Raw genomic sequence first — 22,275 nt, 5'->3', positions numbered from 1 at the left:
GGTCAGAAAGATCCCCTGGAGAAGGAAATAGCAACCGACTCCAGTATTCTTGCCTGGAAAATCCCATGGACCAAGGAGCCTGGTAGGCTATAGTCCATGGGGTCACAAAGAGTTGGAAAGGACTAAGGGACTTCACTTTCACTTTCAAAATGATTCAGGAGAGACACAATAGTATTAAACAAAGACTGGCAGTAGGGTGGAAGAGGGACAGATTCAAAAGACATTTTGATAGTGTAATATACTCATTACAACATTTGGCTGGTCTTGGTATGTAAGCAATTGGTGGGAGAAAAGGTTCAAGAAACAGTCTTAGCTCTTTGCCTTAAATGGTAGTCTCTGCCTAGGTAGCACAGTGGTAAAGAATCTGCCTGCCAATGCAGGAGACACAGGTTCAATTCCTGGGTCAGGAAGATCCCCTGGAGGATGAAATAGCAACCCACTCCAGTATTCTTGCCTGAAAAACTCCATGGACAGAGAAGCCTGGTGGGCTACAGTCTGTGGAGTTGCACAGAGTCAGACATAACTGAGCAACTGTGCACACACATACCTGATGGGCTGAAACAGATCCCTGGAGGAAAAGCAGGTTTGAGAAGTGAGACGGTAGCACCCTTGAGTTGATTTTGAAATGTCTGTGCAGTACCAAGCAAAGAGATCTAGCAGGCATTTTGAGTCTGGAACTCAGGAGGAAATAGAAATCTGAGCTAGGAATATTAATTCTCAATCAACATTTCATAGATAACAGAACACATCTGATCACTTAGGGAGAGGATACAGAATGAGAATAGGAAGACTAAAACAAAGCAGTTACAGAAATAATTTTTCCAACTGTATGATGACCTTGACATATACTGCTGTTGCTGCTGCTAAGTCGATTCAGTGGTGTCTGACTCTGTGCGACCCCATAGACGGCAGCCCACCAGGCTCCCCTGTCCCCGGGATTCTCCAGGCAAGAATACTGGAGTGGGTTGCCATTTCCCTTTCCAATGCATGAAAGTGAAAAGTGAAAGTGAAGTCACTCAGTCGTGTCCGACTCTTAAAGACCCCAGGGACTGCAGCCTACCAGGCTCCTCCGTCCATGGGATTTTCCAGGCAAGAATACTGGAGTGGGGTGCCATTGCCTTCTCCTAAGAGATACTAAATCAAAGAAAAATTGAACTTAATTCATAAAGAATACTAAAACATTTTGGAACATTTTATAAATTCCAAACAAACCCTTACTTAATAACAAAATTGAACCAAGTAAAAACCCTCCATTCCCTAAGCCCTCCAGTTACTTGAGGTTTACTAAACTATTCAAAATGTGAGTCAAAACATAAAATTTCACTCAATAGCCATAGTTTATCTAATTAACAGCACTGTGCCACTAGCAAGATGACTGAACATCAAAGCACTAATTAATTTTTGGTTGAATACTTTTAAAAATTATCTAAGGACTAGGCTTTGCTCAAGGATGTTACATATAATAAAAAAAAACACTTATGGCTTGATTATAAAATTAGGAACTATATTATATTAAAATGATATCCATCTCAATTCAAATCATCATAATATGGTATAATGAAATATCACTGAGTAATTATTACCTCTTTGCTCAAGTAAGAATATTTCAACTCATTAAAAACGCAAATAAAATACAATCAACATTTTTATATGTACTTTTCAAATTGCAACACACTGGTCCTTTACTAGGTTCACAGTCTAGTAGGGACAAAAATTAGAATCATAGAACTATAAGAAGGTAGGAATTATGGTCAAAAATAGAAATAACCACAACTGCAACTTATTAAGCAATAATGGCAAGAATTATCCTTATTTTGCACATGGAAAACCCGAGACATGTGAATTGCCTATGTTTCCAGACTTAAGCTATCTTCAGACCAGAGGTAAAAACAGAATACAGATGAACTATCAGTAAAAGACAAATTCCAATTCTCATCTATCCTAAATAATGAAACTCTCATCTCTTACTACAAAGAAAAGTTAGAAATAAGTCAAAACTCTTCTGTGTCAAAGTGTAAGTTGTTAGTACATCTATTTTGCTTGAGTTTCACTCTTGCTGAACAGCTGTTTGTTTTGAACTCAAACAATCAAAACCTTATTTTAAGTGTTCAAATAGAGGCTAAAGTTTGGAAAGGTAGAATATTTTTTTTTCCTCACCAAGTGAAAGCAGTCTTTCTAAACTATGTGTTAGCCCTAAACTAGACAGTGTGAAGAAGCTTATTCTGCTGCTATTTAGTTCAGTTCAGTTCAGTCGCTCAGTTGTGTCCAACTCTTTCCATCCCCATGGACTGCAGCACACCAGGCCTCCCTGTCCATCACCAACTCCCAGAGCTTACTCAAACTCATGTCCATGGAGTCGGTGATGCCATCCAACTATCTCATCCTCTGTCGGCCCCTTCTCCTCCTGCCTTCAATCTTTCCCAGCATCAGGGTCTTTTCCGATGAGTCATCCAAAGAGCTGATATTAAATATTATCTTTTCAGAAAAGTAACCCCAATGAATTCTAACACTGTGTATATAATCATTGTTCAAATAACTCTTTTTAATTTTAAAAACAATTCTTTTCAATTCTCTCCACATGGGGCTCTCCACATATTTTAATGAGATTTTTTAATCTAATGTGTGGGTAACTGATTCTCTGTTTTAGGGATTTTGGGTTTTGTTTTTTGAGTCAGAGGTATTTCTTTTAATGAATCTATAAATCAGTGTATATCAGAGTCATAAGAAGACTAAAACATTTTAAGAAATATAAATTTCCCCAGAACTTCAGATCATTTACAAAAATGTGATTATCACAGAACATACTATGCATACTTTGAAACATTAAAGATCATTTGTAACTAATAAAAGTAGGCAACTTCCTCTGTCCTTGTCCCTCCCTGCAGCAATTCTACATTTTAACTGGAGATTTAGGCTCTTTCCTTAAAAATGAATTCAATTAGGGAAGTGAACTCAACCTATTATCTTTATATGAATTTGGCTGGAATTAATTTAAATTAGTTAATCATTTACCTAGCAGGGTCCTTGGGTAGTAGCCCTCTAATTTTTGAGAGTAAAGAAGCACCAGGGTATAAATTTAGAAGTAGAATCCTAGGCCCAGACAAGAAACATCACCCAATTCTGAAGGCCCCAAAACAAGCATTTGTAATTAGCACTAGGGATACTTTTGAGGGTTCATGCTAGAACACCAGATTGTTTTAACAGGGATATTAATGGCCCTGGATTTCAAGGCATGTGGCAACCTGGGCGAGGCACAGCAGGCATGATCCCAGTCATCCAATAAATAGCACTGTGTTGTACACTTAGTCGCTCAGTTGTGTCTGACTCTTCGTGACCCCATGGACTGCAGCCTGCCAGGCTCCTCTGTCTATGGGGATTCTCCAGGCAAGAATACTGGAATGGGTTGCCATGCCCTCCTCCAGGGGATCTTCCCAATCCAGGGATTGAACCCAGGTCTCCTGCACTACAGGTGGATTCTTTACCATCTGAGCCACCAGGGAGGCCCAATAAAAAGCACAGGAAGCAGAAAAAGAGAAGTTAGTTCAGGCTTGACAGCAGTTGACCAGCAAACTCAGCACTCCCTCTTCTCCTTCCCACTGAAACACACATCCCAAATCAAAGTTTAAATGGGATAACGCACTGTACCTAAACTGGAATTGAGGGACTTGGGATAGCTTTATTGGTAGCTGATGCTTGCTATGGCCTCTGCATCAAGAGGTCCAATTAGGAAGAGGGTAAGAAGCCATCTAGTGTTAGTTGCTCAGTCGTGTCCGACTCTTTGCGACCCCACGGACTGTAGCCCACCAGTCTCCTCTGTCCAGGGGATTCTCCAGGCAAGAATACTGGAGTGGATTGCCATTCCCTTCTCCAGAGGATCTTCCCAACCTATGGATCAAACCCTGGTCTCCTGCATTGCAGGCAAACTCTTTACCATTTGAGCTACAGGGAAGACCTCAAGAAGGCATCTAGCTCTCCTCAATATTTCTCTCTTCAATATCTTCTATATTTCCTTCAGAAAAAAAAGAGCCTGCAGTGCCCCCACAGTGTGGAGCTGAGGACAGAATTCATGTGACTGCTTTCTTTCCTCAAATCTCCCTCATATTCCAAGCACCTAGGGAGCATTTTCTTCAGAGAAATTTTATGCAGTGGTATGAGGGAGCTGGATTGTATCAGAGAATCAGCTGTTAAGTTTTCAGGAGTTCGGGGAGCTAGTTGATATCAAGTTGACAACTTGAAATTAACCACAACAGGAATATTTACACCACAGAAACTGACAAATGCCACTACTGGCTTCCAATACCCATTGGTAATTCTCTTTCAAGATCATTATCTCTCAATGATACAATGTTCATGGTCAGAAATGGAAGGTGAAGCCTGTAGAGAACTGCGTACAGTTATGTAAAGTCAGCAACAGGTGGTTATGGGAACAGAACAAATTCTCAGAAAAACAGTATCACACCACTTACTCTTTCCCCTCCCAAACATTCAAAAACGATACATCATTTCAAATTACACCAAAATATTCCCCTCATTAGAGACACAGGCCTGAAAGATTAAATAATAGGAAAGGCCTCTCCTAAGTACAGAAAGATCGATCCTTCATAAATTGGGTTGTACCTATCAACGTGCTTTCCAACCTAATACTGAGAAGAGTCCTCCAGCATCTAACTGTAGTGAAGGGGATGCAAGAAGCTTACTCAGTCTGACAAGAATGAGCAACACCATCCCTACAGAAGTCCCTCTTTTGTAAAAACTAAGAAAACCAAAAACCTTACTAACAGCACAGGGCCAAGCTGAAGCTTGCGCACCATAAGAAAAAGGAGCACCGCCATACAGAAGAAAGCTTGTTCCTATCATGGGCTTACATTAGGAAACAAGGGAAAACTCAGAAATTATCCCTTTACTTTCCCAACTGAAAAAGTGAGTGACTGAGTGAGTGAAATCACTCAGTCGCGTCTGACACTGCGACCCATGGAATATAGCCTACCAGGCTTCTCCATCCATGAGATTCTCCAGGCAAGAGTACCAGACTGGGTTGCCAGTTCATTCTCCAATTGAAAAAGGAAAAGGGCAAATAAAAAAAAGTCTTTGAAAAGTAAGAAATGAGAAGGAAAACAACAGCTAAGATTAAAAAGGAAACTGAAGAAGAAAAAACTGGAAGGGAATTCAAACATATAATAGGAGACAAGTTCTATACAAAAGACAAAAAAAAGAAGTACAGAAGCTGGGGGGAAAAAATCTTATTAACATTTTAACATATACACATGAGATGATCTCTAAACACAGAAAAAAAAGGACCAAGAAGAAAACAATGCACATTGATTGCTAGGAAGGACAAAGAACACAGATCCAACCTACAAATAACTGGCATTTCTGAACTGAAATCATAAGCAAACATACAATTGAAAATTTTTCCCTGAGCTGAGTAAAAGATTAAAAAGATTTACTCCCATAAATTGAGTGGATTCACTATGTTTGAGAAAAATTCTAGAAAGAAGCCTATGCCTAGAGGTAGTCTATGGAGTTTATTTAAAGAACAAAAAGGAAAACAAAAATGCAGACAGAAAAAAAAAAAACAGTTTGCCTCCAAAGGAACAAAAATCAGTGCAGCGACAGCCATTTCTTCCACCAGAGATGACAGAGCAATGTTTAAACAGCTGAGGACTTGTGACTTATAATTTCATATCTTATAGGAGAAGGAAATGGCAATCCACTCCAGTACTCTTGCCTGGAAAATTCCATGGATGGGGGAGCTTGGTAGGCTGCAGTCCATGGGGTCACAAAGAGTTGGACACGACTGACTTCACTTTCTTTCTATAGTTCTTTTTAGAGAAGGAAATGGCAACCCACTCCAGTGTTCTTGCCTGGAGAATCCCATTGACAGAGGAGCCTAGTAGGGCTACAGTCTATGGGGTTGCAAAGAGTTAGACACAACTAAGCAACTAACACACACACACACACACACACACACATAACCTTATAACAGAGTTAAGCATGCTGTATATTCTAAGTGAAAATACTAAAAAAATTCAAACTTTGAAATGAATTTATTTCACATATCTACCTCTTAATAGCACCTTTCTTCAACTAAACTCTCAAGCCTATTCATAAATTGGATCTTTTCCCATTCAAACATTTGATGACATCTAACCTTTCTGATACTGGTGTCATTACTTTTATAAGATTATCACGTTTTTACATAAAACAAGACTTCTCTGCATACATCTGAGAGAAATTATTCCTCCAATGATGATTTGAACTGATCCACCAGCTCAAATTCTTTTGCTGCCTTTGAATAGTGGGACTTGGAGCACTAACTCGTCAGCACATATGCTAATTAGACCAGAACCAGGAACTAAAAGCTTATGACCGTGGCCAAAGATATTCAAGAAATAAGATGGTACAAAAAGATCAACACTGTTTCAGAGGTTCCAGACTCAGCACTGGTCTAGAGTCTGAATTCACAACAGAGCAATGTGTTTTTAAAATATATTACCAAGTGTCATTACTTTTTCAAAAAAAAATAAAAAGCAGTTGGACATTTTCTTCTTGCAAAGTCTTAATTAAAGACTAGATTAACATGCCTTCTTATTTCTACAAGATTTTATGTGTGTAGGTCCTCAGAGGAAGAAGTATCAGAATTTTGGGGGGAAAATCAGAGAAGACTCCAGAAAAAGGGAATCTGGAAAACTTGGAACTGAATTTTGAAACTTGAATAAGAGCCTACCAGGTGGAAACAAAAGTATGTCAAAAGATGGAATAGCTCCAGCAAGACAGGACCTGAAAAGAATGAGCTAAGTTTAAAAAAAAAAAAAATGGCAGTAGATGAAGCATAGGTTGCGTAAAGTAAGAAAATAAGGTCCAATGGCCCCCAACATCAGGAAGAACCACTCTTGAAGGGGTTGTTTGGAAATGAGTAGGATCATACTGGATTGTAAACAAAGAGGTGGGGTGGGGCATGCAGAGATGCAGTCTGCTATTGCCATTTAGTGCTCAAAGACCAAGTATAATAAGCATTCTGCAATGTACAGAACAGTTCCATAAAAATGGTGGTTGAGCCAACAAAGGTCCATCTAGTCAAAGCTATGGTTTTTTCAGTAGTCATGTTATGGATGTGAGTTGGACCATAAAGCTGAGCACCGAAGAATTGATGCTTTTGAACTGTGGTGTTGGAGAAGACTCTTGAGAGTCCCTTGGACTGCAAAGGAGATCAAACCAGTCCATCCTAAAGGAAATCAGTCCTGAATATTCATTGGAAGAACTGAAGCTGAAGCTGAAACTCCAATACTTTGGCCACCTGATGTGAAAAACAGACTCATTGGAAGAGACCCTGATGCTGGGAAAGACCGAAGACAGGAGAAGGGGATGACAGAGGATGAGATGGTTGGATGGCATCACTGACTCAATGGACATGAGTTTGAGTAAGCTCCGGGAGTTGGTGATGGACAGAGGAGCATGGCGTGCTGCAGTTCATGGAGTCACAAAGAATCAGACATGACTGAGTGACTGAACTGAACTGAGCGCTCTTTGAGAAAAAATGAGAAGCAGGTTAGGCTTAACAAAGTCTGATGAACTTAACCCTAGGGCTTCTTTGTATGTTTTTGAATGCGTATCTGTTATCACAATATACATTTCATTCACTAAATACATCCAAGGAAGCTGTGTTTTTCCTCAGCAAGTGATACATTTCTTTCTTTTCAATGACCATCATGAAGCTCAGAACTTAGTCTATATCCCACCACTATATATTTGAGTATAATACACTCCATCTGGAGGAAGAAATGGCAACCCCTGCTGGTATTCTTGCCGGGAGAATTCTATGGACAGAGGAGCCTAGAGTGGTACAGTCCATGGACACAAAAATTCAGATACAACTGAGCACGCACATACCCAATATACCCCAACCTCATCTTTCTATTCACGTGTCATTTTTTTACAACTCTCATTTCTATTTGTTTTGTATGTTCTTATTATGTACAATTTGTTGTTGTTATTTAGTCACTCAGTTGTGTCTAACTCTTTGCAATCTCACAGACTGTAGCCCACCAGGCTCCTCTGCCCATGGAATTTCCCAAGCAAGCATACTGGAGTGGGCTGCCATTTCCTTCAGGGGATCTTCCTGACCCAAGGATCCTCCACTGTAGGCGGATTCTTTACCATTGAGCCACCCTATGAATTAAAAACCATATTAGCTTGTTACATCCTCATAGCAACCCTATGAGGTAGTTACTATGATTTTCTCCATTTTATAGATGAAAAAATTGGGATAGAGAGGTTAAGTAATTTGTCCAAGGTACCAGTTGTTAAATGTGGCAATTTGACCTAAGGCAGTCAGTGTGGAATCAGAGCTTCTGCTCTAGAGTAATTACATTTCAGGTAATCCTTGAATTACAAAAGGATACTGAAAGGCAGAGCTATTACAAAAAATGAAGATGATGAGGGGTTGGGGGGCAGGCAGTGAATCTAGGAACAGGCTGAAATGAGGCAGAGTAGACAGGTAAATAGCCTAAATAGAGAATGTAGATTAAGGAATACTGGGGTGTTTGTATGTGTATGTGGAAGGCGGGTGGTACAGTTTCTAAATCTACTTAAAACTCTATAGAGAGATTCTATTTGAAACAGTAAACAAAAGGAAACTATAAATTCTTGAACTCAAAAGAGATGATTACAGTTTTTTTCCAAAAGCTATTATACAACAGTGATATGAACTAACCCTAACTTTGAAGCTGAATTCATATTAGTAACTATTCTTTCTGGGTCCTGTAAACCTACACAATCAAGCACTTTAAGGCCTAGGGTGCCAGTTACATTAGAGGACCCTCGGGTTCCGCATAAATTTCAGCAGCCTCTCCCTAATTTGGATGTTTTTAGGTAGGATTTATTCTCCATCCCCTACTTTCCAATTGTTTTATACCCAGAAATATGACCCCTGAAGACACTTGTTAATCACCAAACAATCTCTAGGGCATTTTGTTCTTATTACGGTTCCCTGAGTGTTCTTGCCTGGAGAATGCCAGGGACAGGGGAGCCTGGTGGGCTGCCATCTATGGGGTCGCACAGAGTCGGACACGACTTAAGTGACTTAGCATAAGCAGCAGCCACAGATAATGTTTATGTCTCAAACACTCCCTCTAGGGTCCCTAAAAACATCTCTAAAGCTGACTCATTTGAAAAGACCCGGATGCTGGGAAAGATTGAGGGCAGGAGGAGAAGGGGACTACGGAAGATGAGACGGTTGGATGGCCTCACCGACTCAATGGAGGTGGGTTTGTATGGACTCTGGGAGTTGGTGATGGGCAGGGAGGCCTGGCTGCTGAGGTTCATGGGGTCGCAGAGTCGGACACGACTGAGCAACTGAACTGAACTGAACACATCTCTAGGCTTCAAAGATGTCAATAATTAAATCAAGCCCAGTCTTAAAGAAATTTCTTATATAAACTTTAACCTACTTGTTTTTCATAAGGGGTTGCTTATCATTCTCAGAAACTTAAAAGCTCATTTTGTAAAGATCCTCTCTTGTCCATATTTGACCCTTCAGAAGTGAGAAGGATAGGTGGAGTACTATTCAGGGCCTATGCTTTCCAATTCCTTAAAGTATAAAGTATGTTTTTACTACTAAAGAGTGAGGCCATTGTCAAAGTATAATTTTTGCAACGTTATAAACACGATTCATACAAAGTGAGCCTGTGGCAAAGATTTACTGAATTCATAATGAAGTAACAAGCTGAATGGTAAAAATTATTTTTACAAATCTTGGAAATAGGGCAATAAAACTATAACCTTCAGCGTAATTTTTTTTCTCCCAGTCAGAAGTAATTTGCATCTCCATTAGACAAAAAAAAAAAAAAAGTAACTGCAAAGCCTGGGCCCTAAACAATACTATGTCAACCAAAAGTATAGTTCCCTAGATAACTGAGTCTCTAACAGGTGGGCCTATTAGACAAGGCTCTACTTTGAAAAGACAGTGTAGCAATCCTTTTGCCTTTTGGAGGATGTTTATCGTAAAAGTTTGGCTCTATAAATCCGGTAACTAACATTCCTTTATCCCGCCCATCCCCCAGTCATCATTTTAGAGTAGACAGGTTACTTGGAAGAAAAATTCCTATTACTTAAAGAATAATAATTCCTTCAGGTTAAATAATACTTGACTAATGGAATCCCAGTACCTTAATATCCTTTGTTTCAAGATTAGGAGGCAAAGACATTCTAAATGGGGACTGGCTTTAAACCGGGGTAGGAACTACATAAGTAGAGGGTAAGGTCACGATAGCGGCCCAGGAGCGCGGTCCAGACCCGGGGGCAGCTCGTCCCCACGCCGCGACCCGGCCTACATTTCACTGGCTGGAGCCCCGCGTCCCCGCCCTTTTGTTCAGGGCTGGGCAGCTTCCCGCCCACGTTCGCCCTCCCTTCCCCCCTATCTCAGGAGTTGTGTGACGCCCGGGCGAGCAAGAGAGCGGTGAAGAGACTCTGCCGGCAAAAGCTGTGGGAATACTCACCCCGCTCCGCTCGGCCCCAGACCCGGCCGCCCAGCCCAGAGGGGGCGGGGCGACGGAGTTGGGGGAGGGGAGCTGGGGTGAGGGCCCCACCGCCCAGCCAGCGATCGCGAGGACCAGAGAATTGGGCCCCCGGGGGCAAAAGGGGCTGCGGCAGAGGAGCAGAACCAACCAGCAGGGACGCCCACAACTGAAAGAGCCCTAGCCCGCCCTCAGCTGCCGTCGCCTGAGGCGACTCAGAGGGAGCATGCGCACTGCATCTCCCGCACTCCCCGGGACGGGCTCGCGCCGGCGGTTGACGTAGTGGGCCGCGTGCGTCTGGACCGGGCCGCGGGGCGTGACCTCCCTGGGGTTTCTAAAGGCCGCTGCCGAGGCTCCGCCCCGCACCTCTCTGGCCTCGAGAACCCCAAGGAGGTGGGTTATCTCAGCGCGGCACAAAGGAGGCGCATTGAGAAAGGGGAGGGGTTGTCAGCGACTTCGAGAATTTCTGCATACTCTCCTCCTACAAACAACCAAATATCTAGAAAATAAAAGGATGCCCAATGGAGAAAGGTAGGGCAAGAACGGAGCTGAACCATTCAGTGCGCCTAGAGTGTTCTCAGAGGTTGGAGAACCGTGTCGGCTCTCAAAACACACACTGCCAAACTACTGTGAACACAATTAAGCACTAGCACGACCACCTTTAAAACTTACGGACCGATATAGAAGTTAGGGACTGGAGAACTGACCATAGTACCGTCTGGCACAAAGCTCAAGGGGAAAAAAAACTAGCTGCAGGATTAAATTGGGGCGCGGGGTGGTGGAATAAAAAAAAGACTAGAGAAAATGCAGGGAGTAACAGGGGTGATCCAACTGAAATACTGAAAATGCAACGGCAGACATCTGAGGGAAAACTAGCATCTGCTCCTTTTAACACGACAGAATTAAATTTGTGTCAAAAGAAATGAGTAAACACAGGCAAAGAAGTGAAAGGAAAACCTGCCTGCAAACAGACAGAACATGGTATTGATCTTGTACCACAGTTATGTAAGATGTCACCACTGGAGAAAGTTAGGTGTTGGATGCTCAGAACTCTATGTACGATTTTTACAATTTCCTGTGAGTTTACAATTATTTCAAAGTACTGTGTGTGTGTGTGTGTGTGTGTATGTATCGCTCAGTCGCGTCGACTCTTTGCGTGCCGTGGACTATAGCCCGTCAGGCCCCTCTGTCCATGGAATTCTCCAGGCAAGAATACTGGCATGGGTAGCCGGTCCCTTCTCCAGGAGATCTTCATGGCCCAGGGACTAAGCCAGGTCTCTCACATTGCAGGCAGCTTCTTATCATCTGAGCCAAAAAGGGACAACCCTGATCAGTGGTAATCAGAGGAAGGGAATGACTAAAAAGGGGCTTGAGGAAATTTTGAGGGGTAATAGAACTTTACCTTCGTTTGACAAAACTCTTAAAAACTGCGTGTAAAATAGGTTAAAACTCAATTTTAAAGAAGATACCAGTAGTAAAAATGAGTGTCCTAACATGTTTGAGCAACTGTAGATATAAATTAATTGGATAACTGCCAATTAAAATTATTCATTTGGTTTTTTGAAAAGCATGGGGCAGTGAGAGAATTTCAGCTGGTGGGTGTCTCCAACTTTACCCAGTGATTTTAAAAACATAAATCTTTTTTTTTTTTTTTTTTTTGCCAGACGAATACTTTTACTGTAACATTGGGATAAGGCTGGTGACCCAGAATCATATCCCTGCCCTTCCCTCTGTTGGAAATCAGTTGCTCCTGAGTTTCCGGAGGAAGCGTTTCCCCCAGTTATTGTTTGTAGAAAAAGGCTTTTGTCTCCTAGACCTTCCGTGAGTCCCAAAGAACAGATCCAAGCAGTTACTGGTTTTGGGAATTAATGAAGCTCAGGTTCTTGATGTCTCATCACAAAGAATCAGTGAGAAACATAGTGATAGAGAAGAAGTGGATTTATTTAGAAAGAGACATACTCCACAGAGTGTGCCATTTCAAAAGTCAAGAGCAACCTTAAAAACATAAATCTGTAATACAAAGATGAGAATGCATTCCTTTACATTGTATTCACTAATTAGAAACACTTTTCATGCATCAACACCACCACGTCATATTAACAATTTTTTTTTAATTTGAGATGGTTTTAAGTTTTATAATTAACCTTGTTGTTGTTCAGTCGCTAAGTGGTGTCTGACTCTTTGTTGACCCCAAGAATGGTAGTACACACCAAGCTTCCCTATCCTTCACTGTCTCTTGGAGTTTGCTCAAACTCATGTCCATTGAGTAAGTGATGCTATAAAATGCATAGTTGGCCTACCAAAAGCAACAAACTAAAGTAAATCAGGTAACTTCCATGTACTTCCTCTCATATCACTCATGGCGAAGGATGGTACTGGCAGTCTGTACTCTGTAGAGTACTTTAGGGCAGAGTCTGTCATTACTGCATCCTCAGCCTCCAGCAGGGCTCCTTACGAGTAATTAGTATTTGAATAAAACTATGAATTAATCACAAAAGGAGCAAAAGGAAAGCATAAAATTTATTGACACCTACCACAAACCAGTAGCTTTTTTTTAATATTCTATTTTTATTTATTTTATTTATTTATTTGGCTGTACCAGGTCTTAGTTGTGGCACATGATATCTTCGATCTTGCTTGTGGTGTGTGGGGTCTTCTATTTGTGTCATATGGGATCTAATTCCCTGACCAGAGAACAAACCCAGGCCCCTTGCATTAGAGCAGAGTCTTAGCCACTGGACCACCAGGGGAGTTCCAAGAAGCTTGTGTTTAGTTTAAATCTCTTAATAACCACATGAGGTACCCATTTTATAGATATAAACTCAAGACTTAAAGTAATGACCTATGAATCATTGATCATTTTCATCCCTTATTTTATTGGATTTGTCTGTTTTATTTGGACATGTTGATCTGTCTGTTTCATTTGGATGTGTTGATCATTCCTAAAAAGTTTTGATGGTAACGACAACCCTGTGTGCGAGACAGCAAAAGAGACACAGATGTATAGAATAGTCTTTTGGACTCTGTGGGAGAGGGAAGGGGGGGATGATTTGGGAGATTGGCATTAAAACATGTATAATATCATATAAGAAACGAATCTCCAGTCCAGGTTCGATGCAGGATACAGGAAGCTTGGGGCTGGCACACTGGGATGACCCAGAGAGATGGTATGGGGAGGGAGGTGGGAGGGGGTTTCAGGATGGGGAACACATGTATACCCATGGCAGATGCATGTTGATGTATGGCAAAACCAATACAATATTGTAAAGTGAAAAAAAAATTTAAAAAGTTACCTCTTTGGGGGGGGGGAAAAAAAGTCTTGCTTCCCTTAGTTTCATAAGACCACAATCCCCTGATTCTCCTTCTAGCTTCCTGACCATGCTTTTTTTCATCCTCACAGGCTTCTGTTTGTTCATTACACTTTAAATGTCCATGTTCCCCATAGAGCCTCAGAGAAATTGAGTCTTCTGCTGTTTTGTTTATTTGTTTTGCTGAGACACATAAAATGGAAAAAAAAAAAAAAGAATCCAAAATAGGGTTATCAGATCAAATCAGTCGCTCAGTCGTGTCTCACTCTTTGCGACCCCATGAATTGCAGCACGCCAGGCCTCCCTGTCCATCACCAACTCCCGGAGTTCACTCAGACTCACATCCATCGAGTCAGTGATGCCATCCAGCCATCTCATCCTCTGTCGTCCCCTTCTCCTCCTGCCCCCAATCCCTCCCAGCATCAGAGTCTTTTCCAATGAGTCAACTCTTCACATGAGGTGGCCAAAGTACTGGAGTTTCAGCTTCAGCATCATTCCCTCCAAAGAAATCCCAAGGCTGATCTCCTTCAGAATGGACTGATTGGATCTCCTTGCAGTCCAAGGGACTCTCAAGAGTCTTCTCCAACACCACAGTTCAAAAGCATCAATTCTTCAGTGCTCAGCCTTCTTCACAGTCCAACTCTCACATCCATACATGACCACAGGAAAAACCATAGCCTTGACTAGATGAACCTTTGTTGGCAAAGTAATGTCTCTGCTTTTGAATATGCTATCTAGGTTGGTCATAACTTTCCTTCCAAGGAGTAAGCGTCTTTTAATTTCATGGCTGCAGTCACCATCTGGAGTGATTTTGGAGCCCAGAACAATAAAGTCTGACACTGTTTCCCCATCTATTTTCCATGAAGTGGTGGGACTGGATGCCATGATCTTCGTTTTCTGAATGTTGAGCTTTAAGCCAACTTTTTCACTCTCCACTTTCACTTTCATCAAGAGGCTTTTGAGTTCCTCTTCACTTTCTGCCATAAGGGTGGTGTCATCTGTATATCTGAGGTTATTGATATTTCTCCCGGCAATCTTGATTCCAGTTTGTGTTTCTTCCAATCCAGCGTTTCTCATAATGTACTCTGCATATAAGTTAAATAACCAGGGTGACAATATACAGCCTTGACGAACTCCTTTTCCTATTTGGAATCAGTCTGTTGTTCCATGTCCAGTTCTAACTGTTGCTTCCTGACCTGCATACAAATTTCTCAAGAGGCAGATCAGGTGGTCTGGTATTCCCATCTCTTGAAGAATTTTCTGCAGCTTCTTGTGATCCACACAGTCAAAGGCTTTGGCATAGTCAATAAAGCAGAAATAGATGTTTTTCTGGAACTCTCTTGCTACGGTCCATCGGATGTTGGCAATTTGATCTCTGGTTCCTCTGCCTTTTCTAAAACCAGCTTGAACATCAGGAAGTTCACGGTTCACATATTGCTGAAGCCTGGCTTGGAGAATTTTGAGCATTACTTTACTAGCGTGTGAGATGAGTGCAATGGTGCGGTAGTTGGAGCATTCTTTGGCATTGCCTTTCTTTGGGATTGGAATGAAAACTGACCTTTTCCAGTCCTGTGGCCACTGCTGAGTTTTCCCAATTTGCTGGCATATTGAGTGTAACAGTTTCACAGCATCATCTTTCAGGATTTGGAATAGCTCAACTGGAGTTCCATCACCTCCACTAGCTTTGTTCATAGTGATGCTTTCTAAGGCCCACTTGACTTCACATTCCAGGATGTCTGGCTCTAGGTCAGTGATCACACCATTGTGATTATCTGGGTCATGAAGATCTTTTTTGTAGAGTTCTTCTGTGTATTCTTGCCATCTCTTCTTAATATCTTCTGCTTCTGTTAGGTCCATACCATTTCTGTCCTTTATCGAGCTCATCTTTGCATGAAATTTGTTTTCTTTTAACCTATGAATTCTTTTGTGCATATTCTTTCTGTTCATATCCTATGAGCCACACTAAGATACCAGGAAAGTAGTAAGTATAGTCTCTAGCTAGGTACCCAAGGGCTCAGTAAAACCTTCACAATGTGAGATGATTTTACTAAAAGAAAGAAGGGAAAAGTGGATACTGGGGTAGAACTGTCTCTGGTGCAGCCTGTAGGAGTCAGATCTCCTCTACCACCTTCCAGGAGGTCCTTAGGAAAAGATATATTACACAAAATAGAGGAGCTAATCTGATTGTATGGCAGAGTTAAGAAACTTATCTTGAAGCTCTGTGTGCACAGAAATTACCTAAAAGAGTGAAAGGGAAAAAAGTATAATTGGCAAAACTATAGAAAGGTAAAAAGATTGGTGGTTGCCAAAGTTTGTGGGAAGGAAGCAAAGATGAGCAGGATGAATATGTGGAGTACTGGGCAGTGAAACGGAAGTAGGAGGGAAGGGGACAGGGCACAAAGTTTAAAATAATGACATAGCCCAATGATACAACATAAACTGATATAATCAAATGGATCCAAGATGGTGGACAAGTCAACTTCCATTAGACCTTGAGCCTCAGTATATTGTTGTTCTTCAATCACTAAGTTGAGTCCAACTCTTTGTGACCCCAGGGACTGCAGCACGCCAGGCTCTTCTGTCTTCCACTATCTCCTGGAGTTTGCCCAAATTCATTTCCGTTGAGTCAGTGATGCCATCTAACCATCTGAATATATATATGTTCACTGTAATGCATCAACACTTCCTAAGTGGTAAAGAGTCTTCCTGGACTCAATACAGGAGGCCCAAGACACTCAGGTGTGATCCCTGGTCAGAAAGATCCCCTGGAGAAGGAAATGGCAACTCACTTCAATATTTCTTGCCTGGAAAATTCCATGGACAGAGGAGCCTGGTGGTCTATAGTCCATGGGATCTCAAAGAGTCAGACATGACTGAGCACACAAACACACACATCAACAAGCTAAATAACACACCCATAAGTGCCATGACACTTCCAAGGCTGACGATCAATGACCAAAAACTGGGCGAAGGCCCAATTCCTGGAAATACCTGTCCCTTCCTCAAAATAGTTGGTATAATCCTCCTAGCAAAGATGGGCATGATAAAGAACAGAAACTGTATGGACCTAACAGAAGCAGTAGATATTAAAAGCAAGTGGCAAGAATACAAGAAGAACTGTACAAAAAAGTACTTCATGACTTGGAAACCACAGTGGTGTGATCACTCACCTAGAGCCAGACATCCTAGAGTGTGAAGTCAACTGAGCCTTAGGAAGCATTACTATAAACAAAGCTAGCAGAGGTGATGGAATTTCAGCTGAGCTATTTCAAATTCTAAAAGATGAGGCTGTGAAAGTGCTGCACTCAATATGCCAGCAAATTTGGAAAACTCAGTAGTGGCCACAGGACTGCAAAAGTTCAGTTTTCATTCCAATCACAAAGAAAGGCAATACCAAAGAATCTTCAAACTACTGCACAATTGCACTCATCTCACACGCTAGCAAGGTCACGCTCAAAATCCTTCAAGCTAGCAACAGTACATGACCAGAGAACTTCCAGATGTATAAGCTGGTTTTAGAAAAGGCAGAGGAACCAGAGATCAGATTGCCAACATCCGCTGGATCATGGAAAAAGCAAGAGAGTTCCAGAAAAACATCTATTTCTGCTTTATTGACTATGCCAAAGCCTTTGACTGTGTGGATCACAAGAAGCTGCAGAAAATTCTTCAAGAGATGGGAATACCAGACCACCTGACCTGCCTCCTGAGAAATCTGTATGCAGGTCAATAAGCAACAGTTAGTACTGTATATGAAACAACAGACTGGTTCCAAATCAGCAAAAGAATATGTCATGGCTATATATTGTCACCCTGGTTATTTAACTTATATGCAGAGTACATCATGCGAAATGCCAGGCTGAGTGAAGCTCAAGCTAGAATCAAGATTGCTGGGAGAAATATCAATAACCTCAGATATGCAGATTACACCACCCTTATGGCAGAAAGTGAAGAAGAACTAAAGAGCCTCTTGATGAAGGTGAAAGATAAGAGTGAAAAAGTTTGCTTAAAACTCAACATTCAGAAAACTAAGCTCATGGCATCTGGTCCCATCATGGCAAATAGATGGGGAAACAATGAAAACAGTGAGAGACTTTATTTTGGGGGGCTCCAAAATCACTGCAGATGGTGACTTGCAGCCATGAAATTAAAAGATGCTTGCTCCTTTGAAGCAAAGCTATGACCAACCTAGACTGCATATTAAAAAGCAGAGACATTACTGCACTGTTTCCACTGTTTCCCCATCTATATGCCATGCAGTGATGGGACAGGATGCCATGATCTTTGTTTTTTGAATGTTGAGTTTTAAGCCAGCTTTGTCCCATATAGTAGATTCTTGGTATTTGTTTAATTTACATATAGTACTATGTATCTGTTAATCCCAAACTCCTTAATTGTCCCTCCTCCTTCTACGTCCTCTGTGGTAGTCTTTTTCTGTGAGTTTGTTTCTGTTTTGTAAATAAGTTCATTTGTATCATTTTTTAGATTCCACATATAAATGATATATGATGTTTGCGTTTGACTTACTTCACTTAGTATGACAATCTCTATGTTCATCCATATTACTGCAAATGGCAATATTTCATTCTTTTTTTATGGCTGAGGAATATTCCATTGTATTTATACACCACATCTTCTTTATTCATTCATCTGTCCATGGACATTTAGGTTGCTACCAAGTCTTGGCTGGGCCTCCCAAGTGGCAGTAGTGGTAAAGAACTTGCCTGCCAATGCAGGAGACATAAGAGACATGGGTTCAGTCCCTGAGTTGGGAAGATTCCCTGGAGGAGGGCATGGCAACCCACTCCAGGTTTCTTGCCTGGAGAATCCCACGGACAGAGGAGTCCTGTGGGCTGCAGTCCATGGGGTCGCAAGAGTCACACATGACTGAAGCAACTTAGTATGACTGCATGCTTGTCTTTGCTGCTGTAAACAGTGCTGCTATGAACATAGGGTGCATGTATCTTTTCAAATTAGAGTTTTCTCAGGATATATGCCCAGAAGTGGGTTGCTGGATCATATGGTAACTCTATTTTTAGTTTTTTAAGGAGCCTCCATACTGTTCTCCATAATGGCTGCTCCAATTTACATTCCTACCAACAGTGTAGGAGTGTTCTCTTTTGAGGAGGTGATGCTTATTGCCCTATATATAGACTTGTCTCTAAAATTGGCTCTTAATACGTACAGCTTGTAATAGATGTTCAGTCCAGTTAATGGGGAAATGCTGACATTTCATTTGGGTGCATGATGGCTTTATGAGGATGGTCTTCACGGTGCTGTGACAGTCAATGGGTGAAACACAGCATTTGAAAGGACCAGTAAAGAAATGGAAATGGCTTCATAGATGCTTATGAATTCCACCAGTCTCAATAGAGCTGTTCAGCCAGATGTTACTGGCCTGTGTGGTGCTTGACCTAGAGATTTCACCAAGCTGTGGCTGCCTATGGCTCCAGCAGGCAGATTGGCTTCTGGCAGCTGTACAGTGCTGAAGGACACCTACCTGGAAGAAGAACATCAACACAGATGACATAAAAGCACTTCACATGTGAGCTAGACCCTTGTCACATCACTATATCATTTCAGTAAATGCCTTTGCTGGAACTTCCCTGGTGGTCCAGTGGTTAAGACTCCTCACTCCCAATGCTGGGGGCACAGTTTCAACCCCTAGTCAGGGAACTAAGATCTCACATGCTGCACAGTGCAGCAAATAATAACATCCTGGCTAAGTGGAATGTGAGTTATCTCATTTCTTCATCTTTCAGAAATCTAACTAAAGAATCTGGATTGGCATATCAAAAAGGTAATATTTAGTAGGTAGTTTGCTATATAAGGCTGGAACTCGTGAAAGAAGTCAGGCTGAAAATATATACAGTGAATTTATCTCTTACACTTACTTAACATATTAACTCTACTATATGTGCTTGGCAAAAAAACAAAACATATTTTTCTTATAACATGGCCCCTTAAATGCAAGCCAACGACTTCATCTGGTGCTCAACTCAAGAAACAACCTTCTGTTCCAAAAGCAGAGGAAAACTGGCTGTGTAGGATTTCTTGATTGATAGTATATACATTTAAAATCATGTATACAGTATTTTAGGGGACTTTTCAAAGGTAATTTTAACTCTATTTTTGTCTTTTGTGCTGACTTTAAGTCCTAATTCCCACCAGAAAAAAAAGAAAAAAAAAAAAAAAAAACACACATTCTCTGTATATTGGTGTTGCACTGATAGGTGATAGTTCGAGCTACAGTCAAAAAAGGCACACTATTCAAGGCAGAGTATATACAGTGAGAAAAGAGATCTAAGGGTGAAACTTTAGAGAACATTAATATTTTTAAAATAGGTAGAAGGGCCCACAAGGATTCTACAAGAATTCGGAGGGGGACAGGAAAGACCAGTATAATAATAAAAAAAAAGAAACAAAAGAGCTTCCCCAGAGAGTCCTTAACTGTATCAAAAATGAAGCAAAATAATCAAGGAAGATAAATACTGAAAGGTGACCACTAGATTTGGAAATTAAGAAGACTCTGATCACTTAGCAAAGCAGTTTAGATGTTATGGTGCTGGTCTAAGTTTCTGATGAATTACAAAATAGATGGGTCTTTTAAAACCAACAAAAACAACAAAGGGAAGCAGCAAGGAAGTGGAGACCTCAAGCTTTTCTATGAAGAGAAGAAAAAGATAGAGTGGCAGGTAGCAGAGGATCAGAGCCAGGGGAAAGTATTTTTGTTGTAAGTGGCTATGACTTGTTCCAATCTATAGGCCAAGAACTAAAAATAAAAGAGATAATTGAGGCAACACAGCCCCTGAGGAGAAAAGAAGTGGTTGAGTCCCAAAAACTAATCTGCATTAACTGGAAGGAGGGCAAAAGAGAGAGAGATGTAGTGGTAGGAGTAGAAACGGATGTTTTTCTATTTGGGAGGAAAGTGCTGTGGAGGACAAGTTGAGGAAAGTTTATTTCTGATAGCGTCTTCTTTCTCTGTGAAATGGGAAGTTAGCAGAGCTGGATTTTGGAACCAAGGAAAAGGGCTTAAAAAACAAGTAAAAGTTTGTAATAGTCCTTAAAAGAAATAAAAGAAGCTTAGAGACGATGTATAAGATTTGAAAGTATAGCTAAGACTGTGCATGGTAAGTCACTTCCGTCGTATCCAACTCTTTGCGACCCTATAACCCTCCAGGACCCTCTGTCCATGGGATTCTCTAGGCAAGAATACCAGAGTGGGTTGCCATTCTCTCCTCCAGAGGATCTTCCCTACCCAGGGGCTGAACTTGAGTCTCCTGCATTGCCAGGTGGGTTCTTTACCTGTAGCACCACCTGGAAAGCCCTAGATTCCTATATTAGTGCAGGTACTAGTTCCTATATTTTGTGATTTTTTTTTCCCCCAGTATCATCCATCCTGCTTGGGTGAAGTATAAAACATACATGAGTGGATGAGCCCAGATTGCAGGCTTGCAGGGTGATGAAAGAAGTGAAAGGGTAGGGTTAATTAAGGTTGTCAGAAGGTGAATGATAAAAGTGAGATCCCTGGGATCTGAACTGGGTGGTAAAGAAGTCAGATACTGAAAGGGAATCAACAGAGTTGGAAAAAGAAAGGAATCAAAAAACTAAAGATCATCATAAGGTCAATAAGAGAGTTGTTGTTGTTCAGTCACTCAGTCATGTCCAGCTCTTTTCAACCCCATTAATTGCAGCATGCCAGGATTCCCTGTTCTTCACTGTCTCCCAGAGTTTGTTAAACTCATGTCCATTAAGACAATGATGCCATCCAACCATCTCATCCTCTGTTACCGGCTTCTCCTCTTGCCCTCAATCTTTCCCAGCATCAGGGTCTTTTACAATGAGTTAATTCTTCGCATCAGGTGGTCAAAGTATTGTAGCTTGAATATTCAGGGTTGATTTCCTTTAGGATTGACTGGTTTGATCTCCCTTCTCTCCAAGGGACTCTCAAGAGTCTTCTCCAACATAAAAGTTAGAAAACATCAATTCTTCAGTGCTCAGCCTTCTTTATGGTCCAACTCTCACATCTATATATGACTACTGGAAAACCCATAGCTTTGACTATATGGACTTTTGTAGGCAAAGTGATGTGTCTGCTTTTTAATTTACTGTCTAGGTTTGTCATAGCTTCTCTTCCAAGGAGCAAATGTCTTTTAATTTCATGGCTGTAGTCACCATCTGCAGTGATTTGGAGCCCAAGAAAATAGTGTCTCACTGTACCCATTGTTTCCCCATCTATTTGCTATGAAGTGATGGGACCGGATGCCATGATCTCAGTTTTTTGAATGTTGGGTGTTAAGCCAGCTTTTTCACTCTCCTCTTTCACTTTCATCAAGAGGTTCTTTAGTTCCTCTTCACTTTCTGCCATAAGGGTGATGTCATCTGCCTATCTGAGGTTATTGATATTTCTCCTGGCAATCTTGATTCCAGCTTGAGCTTCATCCAGCCTGGCATTT

At 41.3% G+C, this 22,275-nt stretch overlaps 1 protein-coding gene across 2 annotated transcripts in view; it reads right to left on the bottom strand.

The window, feature by feature from the left end:
• The window catches only part of ATG10 (autophagy related 10), a 257,357-nt gene extending 246,639 nt beyond the window's left edge, over positions 1 to 10,718 (bottom strand). The window contains exons 1-2 of one of the 2 annotated variants that reach the window (XM_061424322.1): positions 10,497 to 10,718; positions 4,988 to 5,054 (exon numbers count right to left, since the gene is read on the bottom strand). In XM_061424322.1, coding sequence (XP_061280306.1) covers positions 4,988 to 5,047 — 60 coding nt within the window. In that variant the 5' untranslated portion in view covers positions 5,048 to 5,054; positions 10,497 to 10,718. The remainder of the gene's footprint in view (positions 1 to 4,987; positions 5,055 to 10,496) is intronic. The other variant, XM_061424323.1, reaches the window with a different exon arrangement.
• Between the last annotated feature and the right edge of the window lie 11,557 nt (positions 10,719 to 22,275).

Source organism: Bos javanicus, chromosome 7 (assembly GCF_032452875.1).
Source record: "Bos javanicus breed banteng chromosome 7, ARS-OSU_banteng_1.0, whole genome shotgun sequence".
Classification (NCBI taxonomy): domain Eukaryota; kingdom Metazoa; phylum Chordata; class Mammalia; order Artiodactyla; family Bovidae; genus Bos; species Bos javanicus.
This window is presented reverse-complemented; position numbering and strand designations above follow the sequence as displayed.